At 30.3% G+C, this 15,097-nt stretch overlaps 2 protein-coding genes across 2 annotated transcripts; one reads left to right on the top strand and one right to left on the bottom strand.

Annotated features, from left to right (window-relative positions):
- Positions 1–5,211: 5,211 nt before the first annotated feature.
- Positions 5,212–8,241, top strand: LOC107963775 (tubulin beta-7 chain). Its single transcript, XM_016900243.2, has 3 exons — positions 5,212–6,148; positions 6,231–6,500; positions 7,321–8,241. Exons 1-3 carry the CDS (start codon positions 5,602–5,604, stop codon positions 7,989–7,991), a joined length of 1,488 nt encoding a protein of 495 aa, XP_016755732.2. The 5' UTR covers positions 5,212–5,601; the 3' UTR covers positions 7,992–8,241.
- Positions 8,242–12,474: 4,233 nt separating this feature from the next.
- LOC107963774 (protein trichome birefringence-like 19) lies at positions 12,475–14,880 on the bottom strand. Its single transcript, XM_016900242.2, has 2 exons — positions 14,383–14,880; positions 12,475–13,377 (listed from the first exon to the last, which is right to left on the bottom strand). Exons 1-2 carry the CDS (start codon positions 14,815–14,817, stop codon positions 12,577–12,579), a joined length of 1,236 nt encoding a protein of 411 aa, XP_016755731.2. The 5' UTR covers positions 14,818–14,880; the 3' UTR covers positions 12,475–12,576.
- Positions 14,881–15,097: the final 217 nt, after the last annotated feature.

Here is a 15,097-nt window from a genome sequence, read left to right as displayed (position 1 = left end):
AGTATTTATAATGTATCTTGTATATGTTTATTTTATACATTATGTAGGTATACATTACGTATATATTTTAGTATTACTATGCGTAAGCTTTTCACTCTTATCATTACATATACTTTAATATATATATATATATCTGGCACTATTAGTATTTTAATATTGAGTTTATATCACTCTACTTCCTATATGTTTATATATATATGTTCGTTCTTATTTTGCGTTTAATAATATTGTCATCATGTTTAATATCGCATACGTTGTTGTCGTTTTAATATTATTATCATAGTTATTATTTGTTTTGACGTACTTCTAACTCTTATTTTTCGTTTCCAGCCCATTTTATATCATCTCGCTGTTCACCGTTCTAAAAATGTTTATTCATGTTTTTATTTATTTCAATAATCAAGGCAACATACCGATTTAACATTAAGTCATCGATTTCATCGCTATGTTGGGTGAACATCAATTGACTCGTGTTAAAACGGTATGTCCTTCTCAAAAATAAAAATTATTAAAAGTTCTCGTGTTGCAACCAGATCACGACTAAATATTACATTGAACTCGTATTTTTTAAAACCAAGACAACATATGTTTTACAAGATACCATTTTGGGTGTTGCGAGGGTGCTAATATCTTCCTCGTGCGTAACCGACTCCCGAACCCTACTTTACTCTGATTTTCACGTAGACCCAAATTTGGCCTTCATTTTTGTTCGAGAATAAATTTTCTTTTCAAAAAAGATGATTTATTAGGTGTCCGATCACACCTAAAAAAAGGATCGGTGGCGACTCCCTTTTTAAGATCAAACCTCGGTCTTTAAACTTTCAACCAAACACCCCAATTAGCGACCAAGCAAAAATTTTTTACGTCGCTACACATACCTTAGATCCACGTCAATTGAAGGTTGGTGTCGGAGATAAGAAAAACAAGTTGTTTGACTTTTGGTTTGTAGATTCGTAACATATAAAGCTGTTTCATGAAGAAAAAGCTACACTGTAAAAGAGAAAAGGAAAAAGAGTTTTCGATTGGTGTAGGCAGTGTGAACAAAGGAAGCTATATAGCATCGATTTTAACAGTCATAGTTTAGTGATTAATGATGTAGTTTAGAGAAGGGGAAAACTTTTGAATAATTCAATGATCAAATTATAACTTTTTTAATTAAGTGACCAAAACAAAAATTTACCCATAGTTTAGTGATTAAAGATTGAATTTACCCTTTTGTTTATGAGTATTTTGCTTCGGTTGTTATAGGCATGTATTTGTTTTTAACGATATGCAAGCAATGAAAATCTTGGTAAAATTATTATTTTGGTCCCTAGCTTTGCCCAGCTTGTATTTGTTTAACTCATGGATTTTCTTAAAAACACTATGTTGTGACAATTAGGGGGTGTTTTGTTGGACAGATGAGAGAGTTTTCAATCAATGTTGTTTGAAACAAATCGGTCGTCGAATTGGGAATTAGTTGGGGTATCGATCCACAGAAAAGCTTTAGATCAGTTGAGTTGAGAATTGGTACGAATGATTCAACAAGCTAAAAAATTGGTTGAGTAAAGAACTTATACAAACCAGTTCAATTAGATTAAAAAACTGGTTGAATTGATCTTTAAAATCAGGTTTTACTATTTTTTTATTTTTTATTAATTTTTTAATAATTTATTCAATTGAATCTTCAAACTGATTGAATCGACAAATCAATAGCATGACTGATTTAACCACTAATTCGATTCTAAAAACCTTCTTTGAACAATGGTGTGATGAGAGCCATGAGAAGTGAGATAATGTGAGATGAGCACCAAGAGATGAGATGTCTAATGGTTCTTGTCATGATACAGATAAGACGATGTCGTTTCAAATGGTAACTTGTTATATCCATTTATGATGAACAACGACTACTAGTTATGGGTTCTTAATTAACGACGACATCTTTTCTGTATTTAGAAAACAACGTCTCACCTTACACTAATATTTCCCTATGAAAAAAATATAGGGTAAAATTACTGTACAGATCCCTGATGTAACTTATTTAAAGATTTATCTACTATAGTGGGGAACGCATTTTGATTCATCTACTTTTAAAATGAGCACAAATATTTTTTAAGTTAGAAAATTGATTAAAATAATAAAATTTTAAAAAGTTAAAAAGAAAAAATTGTTAATTAATTTCTTGAGGTGGAGTTAGTTAAATAATATAGCATTTACCGGTGGATAATGTATGGAATTGGGTAAAATTATCATTATATTTTAAAAAATATGAGTAGAAGTGATCATGGGTCAGACTGGACCTCAATAGAATTTTAAGTTTGTTTTTTAGGCTTGGGTTCGACTCAAAAAATGGGCCTAAAATTTTACCTAAACTGGCTAAGATAAAAATGTTAAAACCCGAGCTCTGCTCAACTCGCCTATATTAATTCTTGTTATAATATTATTTTATATAAAAATAAATTTAAAAAATATAATACATTAAATACACTAAAAATATTAAAGTCAATGTTTCTCAACAAATTGAAAATAAAAAAATTATACTTAAATAACACTAAAATAGATATAACTTAACAAGCAAATGACTCTAAAATAATAATAAAATTAACAATAAAACAATAATTATACAATATCCAAATAAAAATAATAAAATAGTAATAATATAATAGCAAAATGATAGCAAAATAATAACAAAACACAACAGTAAAAATAACAACAAAACAGTGGAAACGATAGCAAAATATAGCAGCAATTTACCACAAGCCTTATGACATTGAAATTTACCACAAACCTTTGAATTTTATTAAATTTTGCTACCAAATTTGATATTCTAATTGAAATTTATCGTTCAATATTAATTTGATGATTTGAAAATATAATTTAATAAAAAATTCAAATATTTTATTTTAACAGTTAACAATAATTTAATTTATAAATATTAAAACTTAATAAAATTTGAAATAAAAACATGAAAAATAAAAATACATATATCATAAAAGAAAAAAAATAAGTTTATTTATTTTTATAAAACAACCGGTTTTACTTAATTTAAATATTATATTATATTAATTTATTATTGTTAAATATTTTAGTAAAATATAAAAATTATTATTAAAATTTGTCTTCAAATTATTTTAAATTAAAATTCAACAAAATAAAAGTTGAATATAGAATGAAAAAATAGTGGTAAATTTATTTTTTATTTATAAAAACAATAGAAAATTCTGATCAAAATAAAGTTTAGTGGTAAATTTGCATATTAACCCTATTTTAAATTAATACCACATCATTTAATTAGCTCTGAATTATAAAATTAACAATTTTTTTTTCAATTATTACAAAAATACAACTATTTACAATGACGAAATCATATTATAAATAGAGCAGAGCGAAAGGACTAGCAAGGCACTGACCTCCTTAAAATAGAAAATTTCACCTTTAGTCTTTTTATAGTTCTAAAAAGTTTACATTAATATATAGTAAAATTACACTTTGACCCCCCAAGAATAAGAGAAAATTGATTTTTTTATTCAAAAAATATACAATTTTATTTTAACCCTCTTTAAAAAAGTTTTAGCTCCGCCCATTCACGAATTTATATCGAGGACTTATGCTTCAAATATACTCAAACATGAGAAATAAACTACATTAAATATATCCATATCTAACACATATTTATATTATCACTCTCAAATATCAAACATATACCACTAATTGAAATGAAATTAAAGCATTGGATTCCAACAAGTAACCATTGTTTGCTTGTGATGTGAAAAAAGGGATGGAAAGAGGGTCCAGATAGATTAGTTTTATTTTGAGAAGAGACAGATTAAATCTCTCATCCCTCCAATAATGGAAACCTTTAATTGCCACCTTCCTATCACCTTTAATTTTTGCTCAAATTCTATTATTAGATCCTTTACTTTGCTTAATTTATGGATTTAGTGTATATATACTTTAATTTGATCAATTTTAGTCTTTGTACTTTTCAAAATTTGAAAATTGAAACTTAATCAAATGGTAGCAATTAAATTTGATTGGTTAAATTCTGTTATTAGTCCTGTATTATGCATAAAGTTATATATTTAGTCTATGTTAGTTTTTTTTATTAATATGTGGAAATAACAAAATGACATGGCATTATACATGTGATAATATATTTGACGCATCGGATTTTGAAAATAACAAAATTTAACTTAATGAATTTAATAGTTACCATTTGGTCAAGACTAAACTTTTAAAATTCTAAAAGTACATGGATTGAAAATAACTAAATTAAAGTATAGGTACTGAATCCACAATTTACGTAAAATACAAGGTCTAATAAAAGAATATGACCTTAGTTTTTCATTTAATAAAGGAATAATTATTCTTAACACACACCTAATTCCATCCTAAAATCTCACATCCAATCTTTTAATGATTTTTAGGGTAAAGCCTCCTTATCAACTTGCCCATGCTTTTCCCCTCAAAATTGTTTTACAAGTTTCTCTATTTTTAATCATAGTGATAAGAGTTTGTGTATGCATAATTACTACTAAATCATTAAGTACAACTTTTGTTTAAAATGTTTGAATGGTTAAATTCATGAGAGTGTAGTAATTATTGGGTCAGTCATATAATAATGATAGCACCTTTTTGAAATTAAGGTAAAGTCAAATAGAGAATATCTAAATATATCCTTTTAATTAAAATCCTCTTAATTATTTAACAAATTTTGTGGTCTTGTAAGGTATCCAATCACCTATCAGATCGGTGGTCGAATTAGTTAAGTTATCAGTTTATCGGTTTGACCGTCAATTCAATTGATTTTAGCTGGTTCAACACTTTGTATCAATTTCTAGTCTAATTTAATACTTGATTGACTTTGGGTTTGATTGACTGATTCGATCTAGTACAAATAACATTGAAGTTGAGTGCAGTTATTTTTCTTTAGAATTGGACGAGTCGAATTGGTTTTGAGATGGATCAATCTAGATCATATTGATTCATGATTTAAAGTTGCTATCTCATTTTGATAAGAGTGGCTTAGAATCATTTTGAATTTCAGTCATTTTAGGTTTAAACAATTTTTTTGAACTAGATTAGTGATTAAATCAGACAAACATTTGATTCTCAATTTGACCGATTCATCTTATTTAAATTAAATAAATTATTAAAATTCATAAAAAATTTAAAAAACCCGATTCAACCTTACTTTTTTTTATAAGTTGGTTCAACTAGTTCGCATTATTTGGGTTCAAGTTCCATATCTAATTGTTCTAGTCAATTTCAACAACTTTAGGTTCAGGTTATTTCTTGTTTGAATGATTTTAATATTTATGTTGTTTTGGGTTCGACCCATAATTTCTTGTTCTGATGACTTTATGTTTTGGATTACTTGTTCAAATCGATTAAAGTTTTGAGATTAATCTTTATTTCAGAAATAGTAATGGCAGATGGAGAATCACATTAGAGTTTAGAGGATGAGAAGAATCAATCAAGTTGTCACCTTCAAGATCCGGCTCTTAAACACTCCATTGGAATTTGACAAGCCCTCTTCCAAACAAATACACATGAAACTATTTTTTCTTTATTTGTCAAAAATTACTATTTTTTACTATTCAACAAAGAAAGAAAATATCAATGTCACAATCTTCAATTATCTTCCGTATATCATCACTTCTTTGCCTACATAAAAACCCCACATACCCATCAAGTTCTTTGTTCATTGCTCCCTCTTTTCTTTGTTTTCAGTTCTTAATACTTTATTTGATTTCATCAAAAAAAAATCCCATCATGAGAGAAATCCTCCACGTTCAAGCCGGTCAGTGTGGAAACCAAATCGGAGGCAAATTCTGGGAAGTTGTTAGCGACGAACATGGCATTGATCCCAAAGGGAACTACGTCGGTACTTCTCGTGTTCAGCTTGAGAGGGTTAATGTTTACTACAACGAAGCTAGTGGTGGTCGTTACGTACCCAGAGCTGTTTTAATGGACCTTGAACCAGGAACCATGGATAGCTTGCGTACTGGTCCGCACGGACAACTTTTTAGACCTGATAACTTCATTTTTGGCCAAAATGGAGCTGGGAATAACTGGGCTAAGGGTCATTACACTGAAGGAGCTGAATTGATTGATTCGGTTCTTGATGTTGTTCGAAAAGAAGCTGAGAATTGTGCTTGCTTACAAGGTATTTGATAAAATTGCTAAGTGACTCAGTTAGACACAATTTATTTATTTATTTATTTTTGTGATGGAATGTTTGCAATTAGGCTTCCAGATTTGTCATTCTTTGGGAGGTGGAACTGGTTCAGGGATGGGGACACTGTTGATATCAAAGATCAAGGAAGAATACCCTGATCGGATGATGCTGACTTTCTCGGTTTTTCCGTCGCCTAAAGTGTCTGATACGGTGGTTGAGCCCTATAATGCGACTCTATCAGTGCACCAGCTTGTGGAAAATGGTGATGAATGCATGGTGCTTGATAATGAAGCTCTCTATGATATCTGTTTTAGAACTCTCAAGCTCACTAATCCCAGCTGTAAGTTGATATTTAAATTCTATTTTCATGTATACTAATTTGGTTTGGGTTTATTCTCAAACATGAAAATTCCATCCAACCAAGTCGAATTGGATCAAAATTAATACCAATAATAAAAAAGTTAACAATCTAGACCTATTCAACTTAAACTTGAAATGATTTGAACCCAAAAATAGATGAGAACTTGAAAAAATTTGAACAAGTAACCAAATCTTGAAATGATACAAATCCATATAATTTGACTTGAAAAACCCAATTCTCAAATCCAAAACTCTAAATAACTTGAAAACCCCAAACACAAAATTACATGAGAAAACTGAGCCTCAAACCCATACTTGAAACAACTTGGCTCAAAGTGATTAGGGCGTAGTCAGAAGATTATTTTAAGATTATTTTAAAGGAGTTAAAAGTGTAATTTTATCATTATACTAATTTGTGATTTCTTAAAAATTAAAGGGATGACATAGATAATTTTACATTTTAAGGGAACAAAGATCACTGTCTGCCCTTCTTCCCACGTTTAGAGGTGATCAAAATTTGAAATGATTTGAACTCAAGATAATCTAAACATAAAGTGACCTAAACTCAACTAATTCAAACTGAAATGACCCAAAATTTAAAAATTAAAACTGATCCAATCTAAATTGACTTGATCCAGAACCAACTTAACTTAGTGTAATTCAGAGATCTAATTAGGCATATACTTCAAAATAAAAGAAATAAAACCTTTCTTCCTGGCCAAGGTAGGTTTGAGGATTCAATGACTTTTTACATATGATGTTTTTCAAGTAACCTCTTTTTTGTGCATTTATATGAACAGTTGGTGATTTGAATCGTTTGATTTCAACAACTATGAGTGGAGCTACATGCTGCCTTCGTTTCCCAGGCCAACTCAACTCCGATCTCCGAAAACTAGCCGTAAACTTGATCCCATTCCCACGCCTGCATTTTTTCATGGTTGGTTTTGCACCCTTGACATCCAGTAGCTCGCAACAGTACCGAGCCTTAACGATCCCCGAGCTAACTCAACAAATGTGGGATGCTAGAAACATGATGTGCGCTGCTGATCCCCGCCACGGAAGGTACTTGACGGCGTCAGCTATGTTCAGAGGCAAGATGAGCACTAAAGAAGTTGATGAACAAATGATAAATGTGCAGAACAAGAACTCATCGTATTTCGTAGAGTGGATTCCCAACAATGTTAAATCAAGTGTTTGTGACATCCCACCCACCGGGTTAACAATGTCATCAACATTCATGGGGAATTCGACGTCGATTCAAGAGATGTTCCGGCGTGTTTCTGAACAATTCACCGTTATGTTCCGTAGGAAGGCATTTTTGCACTGGTATACAGGGGAAGGAATGGATGAAATGGAGTTTACGGAAGCGGAAAGTAACATGAATGATCTGGTTTCGGAGTATCAGCAATATCAAGATGCTGTTGCAGATGACAATGATGAAGATTATGAAGATGAGGCAATGGAAAATTAAGGTGATTATTATTTTTTTTAAAATTCAACTTAAAAGAAAAAAGAAAAAAAAAGCCAATGGTGTTTTTGGGGACTACTTGGTGATTTGTCATTTGATGCTTAACGAGCCATGTGTGATTTGTGTTGTGAATTTGATGCATTTTGTGAAGAATTTTGATTGAAAATATGTGATTGATTGTATGTAAATTTGGATTGTAAATTTTTCTTATTTGTGTGTTTATTTATATAACAAGTTCACTTTGGCTTGTTTATTTGACTATAATTATCTATGCATTTGTAATAATTTGTTGATTGAATCATAGTTTGGTCGGTATGGACATTGTCCTCAATACAAGAGGACATAAGTTTGAGTGTGTTGAAACGTATTGTGTTCCTATTTATGGGTTCTAGGCATTATGCTTCAATTTTTTTTTTTCAGTTTGGTACCTCCTCTGTTTTGTCATCTTCAATGGTTGGGTTACCTATTCAAAATTTGAGAGGATTTGAGCAAAAAAATGAGCTTAAGCAAAAAAAAAGTAGGCTTGTTTAAAGTATGAATCGATTTCGAGCTTGAATATACAAGGCAGGAGCTCGGTCTGGTTGGTTTTTTAGTTTTGTAATATATTATAAGCTTAATATAACTTTCGGTAACTAAACTTGACACTTTTTCCTAATTTGATTACTAAACTTTTTTTGAGCCCAATTTGGTACTTGAACTTGGCATTTTTTTCTATTTTAGAAACTAAGCTTTTTTTTAAGTTCAATTTGGTACCTAAATTTATTAAATATTATACAAATTACGCAAAACACTAATGGTGTTAACTTTTTTTTGTTATGCTACAAAAATATTGTCCGTATTTGTAACATCTTGATTTTGAGCTTAGTCGGAACAGTGGTTTCGGGACCACAAATTTGACGAGAAAATTTTTTTTATGGTCTACAATTTCACGGAATGATTTTGTGAAAATTTCGTTCAAAAATTTCGACGTTTGGGCACTCAATTTCGTCAAAAGAACTAAATTGTAAAAAGTGCAAAAGTTGAGTTTTACATGTTAGAAGTGTTTAATTGTTATGAGTTTTTAAATCAAAGGTCTTTAAATGGTAATTAGACCATTTTGGAAGTTTGTGGACAAAAAATGGACATGGATGGAATTTTTTTGAAAGTTTAGTAGTAAGGGCAATTTTGGTCATTTGTATATTAAATGAAATAAAATGGGAAAAATAACACAAAATGGTCATCTTCTCCATATGGAGGCCGAAATTAGCATGGGGGAAGATATGTCTAGGGTTTTCGAGCTTTCCAAGCTCAATAGTAATCCATTCTAGCCCCCTTTTTCAAGTTCTTTACGTTTTTGGAATCCTGGTAACTTGATTAAGCTTATGCTAGCAATAATTCAACCTAGGGTTCGTATTTAGAAAAATACCCATAGGTGAAATTTGTGTATTTTGGTGTTTTATGATAGAATATGAGGTTTTAAATTATGTTAGACAACTTGTGCTACTCGGTTTTAAGTGAAAACGAGTAAAAGGGCTTAATCGGTAAAAATACCTAATAGTCATAAATGCATGTTAGAGTGAGATTTTGATGTTGTCATAGAAGGGAAAAATGACCAGCATGTCATAAAACATAATAATAAGGGATGAAGTTTAATTTCCGAGCCTAGGGGCAAAAGTGTAATATGTAAAAGTTTAGGGGCAAAATGGTAATTTTGCCAAAGTTCGTATTAAAGGCTGTTTTGATGAATGTATGTATTAAATAAATTAATTTGATATTATAGATCAAGAGAAACGAGATTTAAGCCGTGATCAAGGGAAAAACAAAGTTTACAAGGAATAGGCTCGATTGCTAATATTTTGTATCGAGGTAAGTTCGTATGACAATAATAATGCAATGGTATGTTTGAATTATATTTCTTACTATTATTGCATATATAGTATGATTTAATATATTGGAAAAGTTGATGGAATGGTGTTTATGATGTGGAAATATGACATGAAAGAATGTTACATTGAAAGCAAGAAAATGATGATATATGACAAGTGATATATGGAATATGTGATTTATGTTATGTAAATTCTTAAAAGCTGATTTGCTATTTGAGTTGTGTCTTATTATACTATGAATGGACAATTGGTACTATTGATAGTGAGATCGACACTTCGAGTAAGTTCGTATATAAATAATCTATCGATTCTTTTTATGTTAATATATTTTGATATCATATGAAATGTGGCTGCCTATCAAATGGTTATTTGATGTAAATTATGAATTTAAATTGATTACGGACAATTTAATAAAATGTTGAAAAGTGAGGAATTTCCCGATTGAACCTTCGGAATAGAAACGATACAAATGAGCTATTGTGAGGTCACGTGTGTAGTACTAAGTGCAGGCTACTATGCGTACCTCATAACTTCGAGCACGTGTGTAGTACTAAGTGCAGGCTACTACGTGTATCAGATGGTTAGGTCACGTGTGTAGTACTAAGTGCAGGCTACTATGTGTACCGGATAATTGGTCGCATGTGTAGTACTAAGTGCAGGCTACTATGCGTACCAGATAGCTTCGGCTACAAGTGTGGAAATGAGAAAATGTGCGGCAATTGTATCTGTTATTATTCCGATGAGTTCAACGGGAAATAGATTAAGTGAAAATAAATGTGAAAATGATTATGTGATGAACAAGTGCAAGTATATGTTTATTTAAATTTATGAGCAATATGCTCGATATTTGAGTGAACCTCGGTAAAATGGAATGGATTAAGTGAAATTGTGCAAAAGTGAACTTTAGTAGTAAAACAGTGTTGGACAACAGCAGTGCATGAATTTGAAAATTTACCAAAAATTGTGGAAGTTGAATTAAATTTCAAATAAAATATGTAATTAAAGTTTATTGAGTCTATTTTCACATAAAAGAAACAGGGGAAGCAAAAGAATTCCATATTATGTGATATTTGAATTCTTGTGAGACAGTGTCTGAATGAATTTGAGATCCCCTGTTCTGATTTGGAAAAATTGTTAAAAATTATATAAAAATAATTTTGGGGTATGATTTATATTCCTATAATCTTGGATGAGTCTAATTTTAATAAAAACAAACGAGAACATCATCCGAGTTTTGTACTATGAGATAAATAAATTTTAGTGAAGAAAGGTCGAAACTATTAAACAGCAAAAAAGGGGAGACTTTGAATAATAAACTGTACTTATTGGCTGGACAAAAAATTCTGAAAATTTTATGGTGGAAATATATATGAGTCTAGTTTTTGGGAAAATTTACGGATCTTAATTTGGAGTTCCGTAGCTCTAAATATAAATGATTTAGTGACTGTTACTCAAGAAAACAGCTTAACCAGAACATGTGTAAATGTACAAATGGGTTAGTTTTATTGTGGGAACCATGTTAGTAAATTGCTTATTATTATTTCATGTGAGCTTACTAAGCATAAAGCTTACCCCCTCCTTTCCATTTCTTTTAGTGTTTTTAGGTTAGCTCAGGGTTGGAGACCGTCGGAGGCAGCATCACACTATCAAGCCAACACCTTGATAGTATAAACACATATGCTAGAATTATCAAGTGAGTGGCATGTATAGGGACCTAATTTTATAACATGTGTTATTATAATTTGGCCAAATATATTGGTCTTTAGTGAGCTAATGATTCTGACTTATAAATCTAGTTATTTATGTTATGTTTGATATTGGTGGTGTGCATATACTTGGTTGTCATGCATGGTTGGTAATAAGTTGTTTAAGTTGTTTAATTGATGAATTAAGTTTAGTAACACTTCGTGCTCGACTCCGGCGATGGTCTCGGGTACGGGGGCATTACAGTATTAGAGGAAATTCATGTTAAAATATGCTAAACAAATTAATATTAAATAAGAAAAAAATTAAAACCCCTAATTAAAAGAAATTGATTATTTTCAATTAATAAAACAAATAATTAAATAAATAAAACTAAAAGTAATTGAACATATAAAAAAATCATATAATTTGTCTCATGTCGGTCATACATTGATTTTTTTTTTTACTTCATAAAAAAATAACATTGTTAGTATATTGGAGTAATTTGTAAAACGTTTGACAAGTACCAAACCGAACAAAAAAAAAGATTAGGTATCAAATTAAGAAAAAGAGTCAAGTTCATGTACCAAATTTGACACCCAAAAAGTTTAAGTACCAACTTAACAAAAAGTATCAAGGTTAGGTACCAAATTAAGAAAAAGTGTCAAGTTCAAGTACCAAATATTATATTAAGCCTATATTATATTTTGTTATTTTTATATATTATATAATTTATAACAAAAAAAATGTTAGGTTACTTATATAAAAATATATATAATTATTAAATTACAAATAAAAAATATAAGAACAAAATTTTAAGTTTTTATTATGGACTAATTTGTAAACACCTCTAATTTAATGATTAAATTTTTTATAATATAAATTATTACAAAGAAATAAATTTATATAATTAAATTATAATTATATTATGCCAAAAAAATTGAACACATATTGCATCTACACAAAAGCCCCAACCAAAACCACATCGAAAATGGTAATTTAATCCCTCCAAATGTTGAATTCTCACAATCTAATCCTTTTCAAGCATTTTTCTTCAATTTTCCTCTTAACAACAATTCCCTCTTCATCAAATATACCAAAAACTCATTCCAAGTATCAATAGGTCCTGGCAAACACCAATGAACACAATCATTTACTGATACATTCCTGTTCATTGAATGTCCATACCTATTTGGATGCCCATCTGGTCTCAACCACATGATTTCAGTGATATTTATAAGTACAAATCTCAACCCATTTTGTATCCCTTCTACCTTAGCTTTCCTAAATTCCTCAACTTGAGTCAAATAAAACTCTTTATTGTACTCTTCTATTTTCATCTCTTTTGTAAAGGGTCTTGTTCTATCACAACTCCCACCATTTTTCCAATCCCCATTTTCAAAATGGGCTGCTGAAAATGTCCTTAAAAATGTAACCCCTTTATAGTTTTTAAGGCTAAGAAGGGTTTTAAAAGTTGTTTGAAATGCCATTTTGTACCCATAATACCTTGTGAGGCTAGTGATGTTGTTGTGATTGCATTTGTGGCAACCTATGAGTTGACCATCTTGGTAGTACAATAATGGGCGAAAGAACCATTGGCCTACTGATATGATTACATAATCAAAATTCTTAATCTCATTTGCCCATTCTTCATCAGCTTCATCTAAGTATAGGCTCATTAAGCTGTTGAATGAATGGCCTTCTGGGTCTGAATCTTTGTATTTAACTAAGAATGGTGACCAAAATGCTGATAATGTGAAATTGTATTCACTATAGAACAAATGTATTGAATAGATTGAGGCTGATGGAGATTTGTTTGATATGTCCTTTGCATATGTTACCTGAAAGGATAAAATGTAAATTCAGGGCATTAAAGTAATAGAAGTCAGATTATATTTTGTCTCCTTTATTCAAAAAATGAGTAAATTAGTCATTGTACGTTAAACCAAAGAGTAAACTGGTTCTTTTGTTAAATTCCATCATTTTTTAGTGTTAAAAACTAGTCTCTATACGCCGACATAAGGTGCTGTGTCACACCAAAGTGTAACTGTCTAGTTATTTCATTAACCACGTCAATATTTTAACAATAGAATTGAATGGAATTTTTAACAGAAACAATGGAAAAAGTATCATAGAGGCCCCTATATTAAGAGTCAGATTACATTTTATCTCTACTAAAAAAATGGACAAATTAGCCTGAGTATAATAGATCAAACAACAAACTAGCCATTTTTATTAAGAACTCCATCGATTTTTAGTGTTAAAACTTGTCTCTGTAAGTCGACATAAGGTACACATGATATGTCATATGTAACTGCCTGATTATTAAGCTAATTTTTTTTATAGTACAAATATAGGAAAATTTTAAGGTAAACTATTGCAGAGGCCATCCAACTATGATATTTTTTTTTGTCACCCAGTTATGAAAATTTACAAAATAGTCACTCAACTATTAGTAAATTTCTTTTTGGTCACCTAACTATACAATTTTGTCTTTTTTTGTCACCAGCCGACTAATGTAAAAATGCAAATACCAAAAAATCCAAGATAGTTGGATGCCCCCAAAAAATCATAGTTGAGTGAGTATACTAATATAGTTTATCCAATTTTTTAACAAAAAAGGATCACTCTTTGAACTAATGTATAAAGACTAATTTATCCATTTTTTGAAGTAGAGGGGACAAAATGGAATCCGACCCAACATCTCCATAGTACTTTTACCTAAAAACAACCTACTTATCCTTTGATCTAACATATGTAAAACAAAATCTAACCCAAATAGAAAAACCTTCATCGTATTTTATCTGTTTTGAAAGGATGATTGAAAAGATGCAACTTTCACTTACATGAGCCAACAAGCACAGCAATGATTGCATTTGGTTCCTTCCTACAGAATCACCAACAAACGCCATTGATTTCCCTCGAACAATCTCTAAAAACTGAGTTGCATCAAAGAGAGGTAACTCACAACCAAATGGCTTCCATCTCCATTTCATGAACTGTAAATCAGGTCTCCCAAACTTCATACAATTATGCTGATCAATAATGAGGGGACATGTTTCATTGGTGTAATACGGACCTTGAGGGTTAATCACCCATTTTCCACTAAACACATCACATTTATCATTATCATTATCATCACCCAACTCAGTGCTTCTTCTCAAGCTGCTTGACAATGGAGGATGGGAATTTTTCAAAAGAATTAAAGGGATTGAAGTGATAAAAATCAAAGAAAGGGTTGAAACAAGAAATTTATGGCAATTGGTTTGATGAAATTTCATGGTTGGGAAGAAAGGGTTGAAAGATAGAAAAAAAGGAAGTGAAATTGTTGAAGTTATATATGAATTTTTACAATGGCTGAGTGGCACCAACTGATTCATCATTATCATAATGAATGAATCCCCAATGTTTTTTGGGTGTTTCAAAAGAATACTTATTATATTTGTACATCTTTATAGTAAGAAAACATGGGAGTTCTCTTATGGTATATAGCAAAACTAAGTCCCTTTTATCTGTTCTTTTTGGTCCATTGTTTTTGAAGGAATAATATTATAGTATACT

This window comes from Gossypium hirsutum, chromosome A03 (genome assembly GCF_007990345.1).
Source record: "Gossypium hirsutum isolate 1008001.06 chromosome A03, Gossypium_hirsutum_v2.1, whole genome shotgun sequence".
Taxonomy (NCBI): Eukaryota; Viridiplantae; Streptophyta; class Magnoliopsida; order Malvales; family Malvaceae; genus Gossypium; species Gossypium hirsutum.
The sequence above is the reverse complement of the archived record's forward strand: the minus strand, read 5'-3'. Positions and strand labels throughout refer to the sequence as shown.

Bases quoted from the DNA above. Each gene is read 5' to 3' on its own strand.
- LOC107963774 (XM_016900242.2), bottom strand. From the start codon at position 14,817: ATGAAATTTCATCAAACCAATTGCCATAAATTTCTTGTTTCAACCCTT. The intron at 13,378-14,382 runs GTAAGTGAAAGT...TTATCCTTTCAG, and splicing joins TGCTGTGCTTGTTGGCTCAT to GTAACATATGCAAAGGACAT.
- LOC107963775 (XM_016900243.2), top strand. From the start codon at position 5,602: ATGTCACAATCTTCAATTATCTTCCGTATATCATCACTTCTTTGCCTA. The intron at 6,149-6,230 runs GTATTTGATAAA...GTTTGCAATTAG, and splicing joins GAATTGTGCTTGCTTACAAG to GCTTCCAGATTTGTCATTCT. The intron at 6,501-7,320 runs GTAAGTTGATAT...TTATATGAACAG, and splicing joins CAAGCTCACTAATCCCAGCT to TTGGTGATTTGAATCGTTTG.